Below are 12,545 nucleotides of genomic sequence, written 5' to 3'. Positions count from 1 at the left end.
TTTTTCCCGCTTACCTCCCCTGGCGGCTGGCTGGCGCATCTCACGGCTGCCAGTTTAGCAGGAGGGGAAATATTGGGCCTGAGTTGCCGCCCGCCAAAAAGAAAAAAAACCCCAAACAACAACAACAGCAGAACAAACAAATAAACAAAGCTTTCAAATATTATGCTGGACGTGCTTCAGGTTAATGAGACCATACCCACTCGTCCGGGACACTCATTTTTTCCGGTCATTGAATCACAGGTCTCCGCCCTCTTGCAGTCTCTTCAGCTGCAAATCATTGCTGAAAACTTTAAAAAGCGGATAATCACAAAAAGTATAAACAACTAGTTTTAAATATTACTTCAAGGACTAAGCGTAGAATATACTTATAAAGTGAATGTTTATAAATAAGCGCCACACTAACAAGTATAAATAGCCTAAGTCTCATTTTGAAAGATAAATTCCCGCGGTCTTTGCCACTTCTTACTTTGACTGACTTACCTGTCCACTGTGACAGCGCTTACCTGTAGCTTTCGTAAGTACACGACATGATGTTAGAGGCGTGAGTAATGATGCTCACTGTCCACATGTTGACCTCCCTGTTGTACGCGGGGTCAGTACAGGACATCGCCATATTGTATTTATGGTCATTCACGGGTACAACATGTGTCAGGTCGGCACTGGCCAGGCTGCACCCCGATGACTTTGCTGTGTACCCGTGGACTAGTCACAAAAGAACGTGAGAAGAGGCGAAGCCAGTTCTTTCCATGACCCCCCACTTCTGTCTCCCCCCACACTCGGTGTCTGCAGGTGGGGCTGCACGTGGTCCTCTCCACGTTTGTGCTGCCTCCGTCCACCTACATCTCCATTGCCGCCGCCCCAGCCTCCCGTCCGCCGTTAGCTGGCTGCCAGCAGGGGGCGACCAGCCCCTACTCTGGGGCCGAGGGCCTACAATAAGGTGCGGCACAGAAACTTTATTTGTGATGGGGGCTAGGGGAGAAGGGACAGGGTTGAAAGTGATGGAGCTTGTTTGGTGTGCGAGAGAGAGAGAAGCTCACAAACCTAAAGTTGTCCTCCTTCGCCTTGTCCTGTGCTCAGTGACTAAGTGGCTACAGCGGGTGAGCAGCATCCGTGCGAAGGTGTGTCTGGCGTGTTTTCTTTATCTGAAGACGTCCTCGCTGCCTGTACACGGAGGGTTAGAGGCGGGTACTCAACCTTCCCACCCCCTTCTTGGCACCGTCCTCCTCCCCTCACCGCCTGTCACACGTAGCTAGGGTTGCTGCCCCTCAGTTCTTGGCCCTGGAAGGAGACTCCTGAGAGAAGAAAACTGTTTGATGGCGCACGTGGGCTTTCCCTCCTCCCGTTCCCCAACTTTTATTTCACGCGCGAGCGTGTGTGATGGTTGCAGTCTTTTAAGCAGGCGTTCGCCAAGGAAAACGATTACATGGTTTATTTCATGGGATTCCCGGGGTGTTGTTGGGGAGCTTTTTTCTTTTTCAATTCTCACCCAGTCTCGCAGCTGCCATGTTGCTGCAAGCCTGTTACCTGCGTTGACAGCGCCGCACGGGGGGAGCTCTCTGGCCAAGGGGGGAGAATCTGCACGAGGATGTTGTCAGCTGGAAAAGTGTGGAAGGGGTTTGGTGACGGGGGCTAGGGGGTAGGGTTTTTTTTGTATAAAAGCAAGAAAAATAAAGAGGGCGTGTCTCTATAGACGGAAGGGAGAGAGAAGGGGGGTTCATAGTGTTCAGAACAGCGAATGTCACGTCACCTGTGATTGGGAATGTTGCCATGGACTGATGGAGTGGACTTTAACTGGGTGCAGGTGTGTGAGTGCATCTGACACCACAGATCACCCGCGCCCATGACAATAGGTTTACAAAGTAGTAAAGATTGAGTAAGAGCCCGAACCCACCCACCTCAGTCCTCCAGTACCCGACATGCAGAGTTGGGAAGCTAGTCTTGTGGTCATGCGCACTATCAGGGTACGTCGCTTGTCCTGTTGCCTTCCTTGTAATGTCGCTCACATTAACATTGGTAAACCTCGCTGTCCTTGTTTACAGCATTAGTAAACCGCTCTGTCCTTGTTTACATTAGTAAACCTTGCTGTCCTTGTTTACAACAGGGTGGTCCCGTGGTGCAGCGGTTAGCGCCTGTCACAATACAGTGAAGGTTGGTTGTCCTGGGTTCAACTCTCGTCTCGGGCACGCTGTTCTTTCTCTGCTTGAGGCATCTGTTTCCAGGGCTGGCTGCCTTGTTGTGATATAGTCTTAGCTGCTGGCTCGGCGTAAAACACCGATTCCTCCCTCCCCTTGTCTACAACATGCTGACACAGTGGCTCCACCGAGGTGAATGAGTGTGTAGGGGAGAGAACTGGTTGTTGAGTGTAAGCATGCGCACTGGAGCGCGTGTAAACACGATACACAAACAGAAGAATTAACTTGTACAGTAATGGTAACAACAGCATCACTCACAGGCACACACAAAGACACAAATACTGAGCTGGCAAGTTGCTGCTGCCGCTGTTGACATCACCATCATCAGTACTATCACCACCAGCATCCACACAACCACTGCTGCCTCTGTCTACAAACCGACAACGACTTTCAGATTTTTATGACATTCCTCTCAGATTGATTTTCATGCGCACTGCTGCCATTTATTGTGAGAATGTATTGTAAAGGTGTGAGGCACAGGAGGCTCTATGTACATCATTATCGCCGCCCACAGTTGCTGACGATTGCGCAGCTTGAGTCGGTGCTCGGCGCACCTGGAGCTGGTGCTGTCGTCTGTTCCTTTTCACCTCCGTCTGCTGCCCCTGTGGTGGGGCGGAGTTGTCTGATATAAAATCCACAGGTGGCTATCTGTTGATCAGACTCCGCCAAATTCCCGTTTGTTAGCTTGTGCAGCCCCACAAGGAGATGGCTATCGCCAGTCACGGGGGGACATTAGTGTCTAAGCAGCAGCAGCAATGGAGAGATTGATGCCGGGCTCTTGTTTCATGCTGGCATCCAAGCGTGACTCGCAGCCAAACTCCGGGTGGACGCCTCAGTAGTGCGAGCTGTGCTGGGGATGCATGTGCCACCCGACTGCACTGAGAGCCATTCACCACTGGCGAGTTCATTTAGAACTTTTCTCTGTTGTGGCCTGGGAATTCCTTCCTGTCTTTTATTTCTTTGTTGTTTTGTCTTTTGAGACGGGAAACTCCGAGACATCATGGTGGACACCTGTACTTAGACGGGTGTCCGTATGACAGATGCACCTGCTGACCTCTCAACCTCTTCAAGATCGACTTTCAGTCGGTTAAACAAGGGAAATGGCTGCTAAATGTTACAGATGATATTGACTATATCATTAACAAGAAATTTTCTTACCATTAGGCTTTAGGCTGAATATTTTGTATGATATTAAAACATTATCAAATAGAACTATTTCATGCTATTTAAATTCGGAGCTTAAAACTGTAAGGTGGGTACAATTGGATATTTTGTCGTGGTCTTCACTCAACTCTTGTGAAGCGTGAAATATATTGTCATTTATATAATTGTGTTTACATATAAATACCTGGAAATTAAAGGTGTGATAGCAAGGGAGAATATGCGCTTACCTGTACACTCACCTGTGGTTTCGGTGACTCGTCTGTTTTGACACTCATGTTTGGTTTGAAGTGACATAAATATTTCTCACCCGTTGATGTCAACGGAAATCTTAGTCGCCTCCGAGCTCCGCAGAAATGAACTGTTGAGGACAAGAGGTGTGAGTGCACGTGCGAGACGGAGGGCCTTACAAGTACATTTCTCTCTTATTTTATACGATAAATAGTCCGGGACAAATGTGAAATTACGATTTTTGAACTCTTAGTCCGTATATTGAACCAGCAAGAAAGGGTTAAAGTGTGTGTTGCGCGTGGTGTTCGTGTGACAGTCACGTGTCACGCTGGTCCTGTGACATTGTTGGCCACAAGAACTCTCAGTAACACGCAGGCACCGAGAGGACCACAGAGGATGCTTTTCTGTGTGGATGTAGATAGGAGCATCTCGACAGTAGGAAAGACCGATTCATGAAAATGCTCCGCAAATTAATTCATTTTCATTCATAACATGTAAGATTTTTATTTACGGATTTCGGGTCCAGAATATGGACATTGTATCAAAGAAACGGTCTCTGTCTGGAAAGTCTGAAGCGTGTCGACAGGTCTTCATGGCGTCCTCATCACCAACGACGACAGCGACACCGCGGTGGATGAGGTTGGGTCAGGGTACGGTGGCTGCTTCAGCCAGAGCTGTAGTGGTCAGTCATCGACATCAGAGGCTGCTAGTCTCACCTGCATGTCCGCATCGTCTGTCTGTCTCTTTTTCCTTTCTTTCAAGTTCTTTCAGTTTATCCTTAGTATCGCAAGGTGAGGGGGGAGTCAGTGTAGCACAAGAGGGTTAACAGCGAGAGGATGGGGAGGGTATCACACCCACCTCGCCATCCCCATCAGGTCCGTACACACCCAGGTGCCAGACAACAAGCAGCAGGGGAGTTCACCCAGATGATGTGCTTCTCCTCGCCCTCGTATCTTGAGATCGGAATTCATCCTTCAGACAGTGTCGCACGCGCGTGCAGCATTTTAAACATGTCTGTGCTTTGTAATCTTAGTTTTACACTTGAGTTAAAGGATGTTGGAGTCAAATGTTGTTGTCGCTAAGATACGTTAGGGGAAAATATCTTTTACTGGTCAACAATATTCGCCAGTGTTTTGAAATGTTAGTTTTTGCCACTTTGCCATGAGTCCTGCCATCGGGACGAAACAAATGCGGAAAACCACAATAATTATTTTCAAAATTCCGAGTGACAACAGCATCCACAGAAGGCAGGCCCCTCCCCCGGGTGGTGACTAGTGAGTGTGTAGTCATCGTGTAGAGCAGGTAGCCAGTCAAAGGCACTGTTGGTTATTTTGGATGCAGACCATTAGAGGAATGAAGGCTGGAATGCCGAGCCAAAAATATCAAAAGGAAAGCAGAATCATCTGTGGCTTTGTTCCATCCACAGAGATAGCGAAGGGGTCGGTGGGCTGGGCGGCCCCATGGGTGTGCAGGTAAACGAGGCCACAGTGTGTAGCCTGTGAAAACACAACTCGCGGGACGAGTAAGTAGCTACGGCGGGGATTCCAGCATCCCGAGAATCCTCTCCCTTTGCAGGAAGTTAGCCCCCTCCCCTCTCTTGTTCCGTTGAGCCCATCCCTTCTGCTCCTCAACGCATGTTGCTATTTTTATGACAGGTACTAGCGTGCATCTGCCTCTGGGCGCTAGCTTTCTTCCTCTAGTCGTCAACGATGATTTCTCCTACCATGACCATGGTTGGTGTCGTCGTGTTGTCATTACCTCATCATCATCGTCGTCGTCGTCGTTGTATCATCTTCATTGGCACTTCATGGTCATCGTTGTCGTTATCGTATTATCGTGGTTTTCGTCATTTGCTGGACCTGCCTCGTGTCAGAGGAGAGGAGTACACACCTTCTGCCACCCGCTTCTCTGGCCAACCCTCCCGGCGGCTGAGCATCAGTGCTTGCTGGGGGTGGAGGCGGGAAAGATAAAGCCAGTGGAACTATCAGCATGATCCGTGTCACTCAGATTAGATTGTAAGAGATGAATGGCTTTACCTTAAAAATATTAAAAAAATAAGGCAGCAACCTTCGCGTATGCAGCACCCGTCCTTTGCTCTGACAGGACAGTTGTTGAAATCACGCGAGTGGAAATTTGCATCCTTCTCTTCATGTCCTCCCTCCACCCCATTCCAGCAACCTCCCCTCCCACACCACCTCCCGCTGTACCCGAGACTGTGTTGTCTTGGAGAGTTTGCACACGAGCTGGCAATCTACACTTTCTACGTCTTTCAGCAACTTCCGGTTGCCTTAGTACCCGAGAATCAAAGCGGAGGATACAGTGAGAGTGAAATCTCGACCCCGGGTTTCAGTTTTATTCCGTTTCCTATCTCCAACCCCCCCCCTCTCCCCTCGCTGTTTAGCGCCGCCTGCCCCCCCCCCCAGAAGCTGCTGGCCCCACCCTCCCTGGTACCTCAGACACGTGTTTGCATGAGGGCGCTGCCGGAGGAGTGGAGTCACAGACAGCCAACTGCCCTGAAAAACGCGCGAGCTTGCTGTGGAGACCTCCTCCTGCAGCTGACAGTACACTCTCGCGGGTCAACGCTGCCGACAGGGGGCGCTTCGCTGGCCGCGCCGCCTCGGTTCCGGATCGGCCTGGATTTGGGGCTTGCCCCAAATATGTTCCCAAGGCCGCCAGTGATGGGGCACGATTTACTGGCACTGGGGAAGACCTGTCACCAGGCTGCCTTTCCAAGGACCGAACATTTTATTTTGACTGTCGCGGAAACCACATTCCACTCGGGGTTGTTTGCCGAGTCGTGTTTGGTTATGTTTCATGTTTTGGTTTGATTTTTGTCTGTAGTTAGAACCTTTGGTTAGGGAGGATTAAGTATGTTGAATTATGGGGAAATGGGGGTATCTTTGGGAGCAATATCAGTTGGCCCGTCATGGTTGTCTGACTTCTACCTTTTCCATGTACATCGCCAGAACCTGACCGTCCGCAGGTGCAGTTCCTACAAGACGCCTCGGTGTCCGACAGGTGTGCTGCCATCATGGGCAGGGCCAGACCGTGGTGGTCGCTCAGTCATTCTGGAGAATATTTTCTTTGGCACCGAGTCGTGCCAGGCCTGGAGTTATCTTCCTTGATGTTATTGTTAGCCGGAACGACGCTAGGGGGAGAGGGGGGAGAAGATGGAAGGAGTCAAATATTAGTGACCCTGTGAAGGGTTTAGATAGTCCTGGAAACCTAGGAGATGTAGAACAAAAGATTGCCATTATTACTGCAGTGGACATAGTCAGCCATGATGCCAGCAAGACATGTGAAGGCATGACGACTTGCTACTTATGATGGCGGGGTCAACCACAGGTCGAGCCACCAGCTCGTGCAGGTGATGTTTGGATGTTTACATGACGATGAGCGTAGTTCATTCTGTCAGAGTTGTGCTTTCCACTGATTTTCTTGAGACAAGAGCGACAGCTGCGTCACTTCCTGTCCTCGTCACAACGACCAGTGTCCAGTGTTGTCACAGACACCTACACACTCGGGGCACCAAAGTTCACTTGAAAATCCTTCCAGTGGACAGGATCAGCGAAGTCTGTCAAACGCCATGAGCACCGCCTTCACTTTAATTTTGGAAGAAGACTAGAGAAACAGGTTTTGATACCTCTGAGTTTGTGACCAGGACTGCAGCCCGGGGGCAACCGACTGCTCCCACCTGATATCGTCTTCGTCATCGGCTTGACATCAACACCGATCCTCCCTCCACCACAGGTCCATTAGCACCGCCCTCCAAACATCGTCTTCCCGCGCTGGGGGCAAATGTCACTCACGTTACCAACGTACATCTCTCGAGATAAGCCTCGGTAGTCTGTGACTGGGAAGCTTCCCCTGCCTCCCAGCTGCCGTGGTGGAGGAACGGATACCCGACTTATCATGAGAGGTAATGACAGCGAAAACGAGGGTTGTTTCCGCCTTTCACATAAAGTGCCCTAGACACGGCGAACCACTTAGTTCACTGCCCCGTGCGGCCTCAGTGCATTTTGCTGCACCGTTACCTGAGGGAAGCCATCATCGTGAGCTCAACCTGTCGTCATGCGAGAACAGCTCTTGAGGGCAGGAAAGGTGTAAAGGTGTACTGAGGTGTCGGGTACTTGACAGCAGGCGCGGAACGTGCTGACGGGTGCAGAGTGAGGTGCCGGGTACTTGCAGAAGTGTCTGGAGTGAGACGACAGGGTACTTGTGTCTCACCTGTCGCAGGAGAAACAAGATCGTTGAAAAAACAGTAAAGGGAGACAAGCTAACGGGTGGACAGATGGCTGTTTATGTGAACACGTGAGGACATGTGAACAAGTCCCACTGTTCTCTCCCCTTTACTCGCCAAGACATCGTCCCAGTGGATGCCTCTTGCTTCCAGGCTGTGTGGTTCCCTATTCCCTCCGTTCTCCCCTCATCCATTCCAGCTCCCTGCGCGGAATTCCACGCGCCTGGCGGAGGAGGTGGTGGTGAGAGGGTTTGGGGGAGGAAGCGCTAAAGGCTTGTTGTTGTTGCTTTGATACATTGTTTTCGAAGTGCCTGTCAAATGCATAAAATGCCCGTGCAGTTACCTTTCAGCCGGGCGTTGAGACAAAGGGCAGAAGTGCCAAGAGGTGAGAAACTCCTCCCGCCGATTGGCTGTGGGGGCCTTTCTTCGTGCCGACTCCTGCTCCTTGATTCCGCATCGGAATGTGAGGGAAGCAGCCCAGCTGATGCCAGGAACATCCAGGAAGATAAATGCCACCACCACCTCCACACACGCACACACACACACGTGTCCTACAGCAGCGCGAGCGTGACGTCAGCCGTTACATTCAGCGCGGTGTCGCCCTCGTCTGCATGTTTCTTGCCGTCACAGGCCACGTGATGTGACGTGTGCGGTCGTGGGTGTAGTAGTCGGTGGCTGTGGACGACAGGGTGAAGGACGTCAAACCTGATGCCGGCTGATCAGACGTTCGATATCCGTAGGACGCAAGGCACCTAGCCAGGTTGACCCAGTTGACCTTACTACTGAGAAAGAGGGTTGGGGGTGAACAGGAACGGACAGAGATGCCGTTGAGATGTGTGATGTCACCCTCACCCTCACCCCGCCCCAGCGACAGTTTGTAGTAATTGTTGTTAGCGCCATGTTTAGTGACTAATGCCGACAAGGTGCTCGTGCGGCTTGTGTTTATCGTGAAGAGCCTGTACCCGTAAGTGATGCTGGGTGCAGAGGTTGCTTGATACACGGGTGGAGCAGCCGTGATGCTTGCCGTCCGACGGAATGTAAGCACGCTGACCGCAGTTGTGGGTAGGAAACCTCGCTCTGGGGTCGCGGACACTTCCGACAAGTTCCAGAAGCTTGTGTCAGTGTCAGATGTGAGGCACCCTTCCTCCTCTCTCCCCGCCCAGGTGTGGAGCACGTGACGAGAGGGGCAGGCGGTCTGTCGGTGTGTGTGTGTAGGGAGGGGGAGCTGCCGCCTCTGTGCACGTGCAGCCTGGCAGCCGGCGCTCGTGCTGCGCGCGGTCCTATCGTGGTGACGTGCACAGTTACGTCACTAGACGATGTGAGTGCTGCTCGCTGACCCACTCACCCCCCCCCCCATTCACACTTTTGTTTACCTGCGACCTGTCAGTCCTCACTAACCCTAACCCTCACCTGTTCTTTCGGCGGATTTGAGTTTTGAGATGGTCTGTGTTGACCTGGGGCTCAGTGAGAACCTCGTAGTGTGTAGACCCGCCCTCCACTCACAGGCGCGATTTTTAGAAATATTATCAGCATCAGTCATCATCCTAGCAAGTATTGTGGGTATTAGTTGTGCTGGCACACGTCGTTGTTTCGTCTGTACTATTCATCATTATCGACAGTCTTTCATGGTGAGCAGCACCAGCCCGTGGTATCGGCACTAGTCGTCACTAGTCGTCACTAGCCGCCGCTCCCTCCATGTGTCCTAGTCAACGACAGGAAGACGGTGGTAGTGTCATCAATACCACCATTTCTACCAATACTAGTCAGGATGTCTGTAGTTTGGGTAGCATCCCATCATCCCCGATTGACGGAAGCGAAGAAGTGAAAGAATGGGATGGGGAGAGAGAGAAGAAAAAACCAAACCTGGCCAGCGTTGCGCATGGCTGAAGACGGAAGTCGCCTCGGCAGCTGCAGGAAGACACGGGAGGGAAGGGAAAAGGACCGCGTGGTGGCGTCACAGTGACGTGCAGGTATGAACACCCACCCCACACACACACGAGTTATCCCCCCAGTCACCACGTGGTCACCAACTGCCTGTTGTTGCTGACGTCGCTCAGCACCGGCGCAAGGGGAGGTAATGCGAGAAGCTCGGCAAATAACATGCGTCAGTAATGCCAGAGGATCAGGGCGTTGGATTGTCCACGCCTGGCACCAGCGCCGCCTACGTCAACCACCCGACTGCTTGCCTACCCCTGTACCCACCCACCACCGCGCGTGCACGTGACGTACGTGTGCATGTTCACGCTGATGCCGACTCGTCTCAGTGCGCGATGTTTCCGGTCCGTTGAGCAGCTCCGCTACGCCTGTCATTAACAGTCTATTAACGGCTCTCCGTGGGGCCTCCTCCCACTCGCCACAAGTGCTTTCCAACAACTTGTGTAGTCGCCTCGCAACAAGAAAAATATACATATATAGATATTTTGAAATGGCCTGAGCATGCTTTTGTAGACAATCGTGTTGTTATGCGTTTGTTGTGACATCGGGGGTTGTACATGCACGTGTCAGTGTGGACTTCAGTGATTGCTGTTGTGTGTTGAATGTGTGCATGTATAGGTACAATATACTTAGTATACATGTATAGGTACAATATCTTAGTATGTACATGTATAGGTACAATGTACTTAGTATGTACATGTATAGGTACAATATACTTAGTAAGTACATGTATAGGTACATATATATAGTATATACATGTATAGTACAATGTACTTAGTAGGTACATGTATAGGTACAATATATCTAGTATGTACATGTATAGGTTCAATATATCTAGTATATACATGTACAGGTAGAATATATTTAGTTTATACCTGTGAGAATGCCAGGCTCAGTAATTGATGTTGGATTAATTTTTTTTTAATACCGCCTTCGTGACTCATTGTGAAAATGTCAGATGGTTCGTATCCTGACGGATAATAAATACACCTTATCCGTTGCGCAGAATCAGTTGTGTCAATGGCGAGTTGGTATCCTTGTCTGCTGCTGTTACTGACGCCATTATTATATTATTATTGTTGTTGTTTTGTGTTGGTCTAAAGGATAGTGATGTTATACTGTTTACCATCGTCGATTACACAAAGAAAGGATGGCTGCTTGCAGATCAAGACTTCATCTTGTCATTTAAAAGAATTTGTTTTCCTGATTAAATAAAAAGTCGTATAGACTCCTTTAAGCTGATGATGTTTATAAGCGTTGTCATTGGCAACAACGCCTCGCTTGGCAGGTTGACTGTGGAGCTGATGAAGACATCGTGACATGTAACAAACTGTTTGTCTCACTCATGTTTACACTTTGGCACAATGCGTTTCTTCTTTTCTCATTTCAGACGAAGAAGACAGGGGGCTGGCCTGCAGGCAGGCGTGGGCTGACCTTTGACCTAGGGACGGAACGTCAGCACGCGCCATGCACGACAACAATCAGTCCCCGGAGGCCAACCGCCTCGTCGACATGGACCGCCACATCCAGCAGACCAACGACCGCCTCGCCTGCATCAAGCAGGTCAGGACTGGCATCCCCACTGACGATGTTGTTGTTTATTGTTGTTACATGCCGACACTACTACATCGCCATCATCATCGTCATCGCTGTCGTAGTGTTTCTATTATTAGGTTTCAGAGGGATTCTTAGCCGAGATTTCACAGATGTAGCGAGTGTTGAGAGTCGGAGGATTGCCGATGATGAAGATAAATAAACAGTTTTGGTTTTATTACATTGTGTGATGTGTAATAACCAGAGCCCCAGGGAGGAAGTGAGTCCCGTTACATTAGAGATGTTTTACTGCCAAATGTGTTTGTGGGGTTAGTGGGGTCAGTGCGCACCCGACACACGTCACAGCTGTGTAACGAAGTACCACAACGAGGCCAGTGCTCCACCCATCGCTTATTTCTGGCTTCACCAGACTCCGGCTGCAACTGCATTCCATTACCGACACACGTCAGGTCGTGGGGCAGGGTGGCGGTGGCTGGGTGCGGGGTGTGCAAACAAGGAAAGGAGCAATGGTGAGCGAGCGGGGGGATGGAGGAGACCTGGGTGATGGTGTGTGTGTGGGGGGTGGGTGAACTAGCGAGCGAGCCGGCACGAGAGAGAGAGGGAGGGAGGGCGATATTACAATCTACAGACAGCGCCTGCTTGATTAGGCCAGGCCCCTGGAGACGGGACCTTCGCACTTGATCTCGCTATCAATCTTCATAGCGTCCCTGGCGAGGTCGAGGTGGGGCCCCGGATGTCGCCTATAATGGAATATTGTTGTTCTCGTGGTGTTCTCGCTTTGTGTGCGTGGGCTTCTTCTTGCAGTCGCCTGCCCTTGTTCTGCCGCCAGGTAGCGCGAGTGATCGCAGCTCCACGGGAGACAAATCGCCCATCTCACGCTTTAAGTGCTTGTCTTCTCTGCCAGGATGCTGGGTGTCTCAGGGCCCGTGTCTAGTGTCCAGTGTCTAGTGTCTAGTGTCCAGTGTCTAGTGTCGAGTGTCCAGTGTCTAGTGTCCAGTGTCTAGTGTCTACCCACCTTTTGCCAGTTGCAAAGAACTGTCTTTGTATATCAGGCTGAGTCTATCAGTAAATGTCCGCAGGACGGGTATTGATCACGACCTGCAGTCTGCTAACGCCTGATTCTCTGAAGAGTGCAGGAAGGAAGAACAGGATAACAGCGCAGTAAGAAGAGTGCAGGTGTGGTCATGACGTCACTTCCTATCGTGTGCACGCATGCGCGGCCGCCAAAACGG

At 50.7% G+C, this 12,545-nt stretch overlaps 1 protein-coding gene across 1 annotated transcript in view; it reads left to right on the top strand.

Annotated features, from left to right (window-relative positions):
• Positions 1 to 12,545, top strand: part of LOC112561407 (zinc finger MIZ domain-containing protein 1-like) — a 171,537-nt gene that overhangs the window by 32,239 nt on the left and 126,753 nt on the right. Inside the window, exon 2 of the mRNA XM_025233894.1 lies at positions 11,150 to 11,322. Within this exon, the coding sequence (XP_025089679.1) occupies positions 11,227 to 11,322 (96 nt within the window). The 5' untranslated portion in view covers positions 11,150 to 11,226. The remainder of the gene's footprint in view (positions 1 to 11,149; positions 11,323 to 12,545) is intronic.

This window comes from Pomacea canaliculata, linkage group LG1, assembly GCF_003073045.1.
Source record: "Pomacea canaliculata isolate SZHN2017 linkage group LG1, ASM307304v1, whole genome shotgun sequence".
NCBI classification, from domain to species: domain Eukaryota; kingdom Metazoa; phylum Mollusca; class Gastropoda; order Architaenioglossa; family Ampullariidae; genus Pomacea; species Pomacea canaliculata.
Note: the sequence above shows the minus strand (reverse complement) of the source record. Positions and strands in the feature narration are given on the sequence as shown.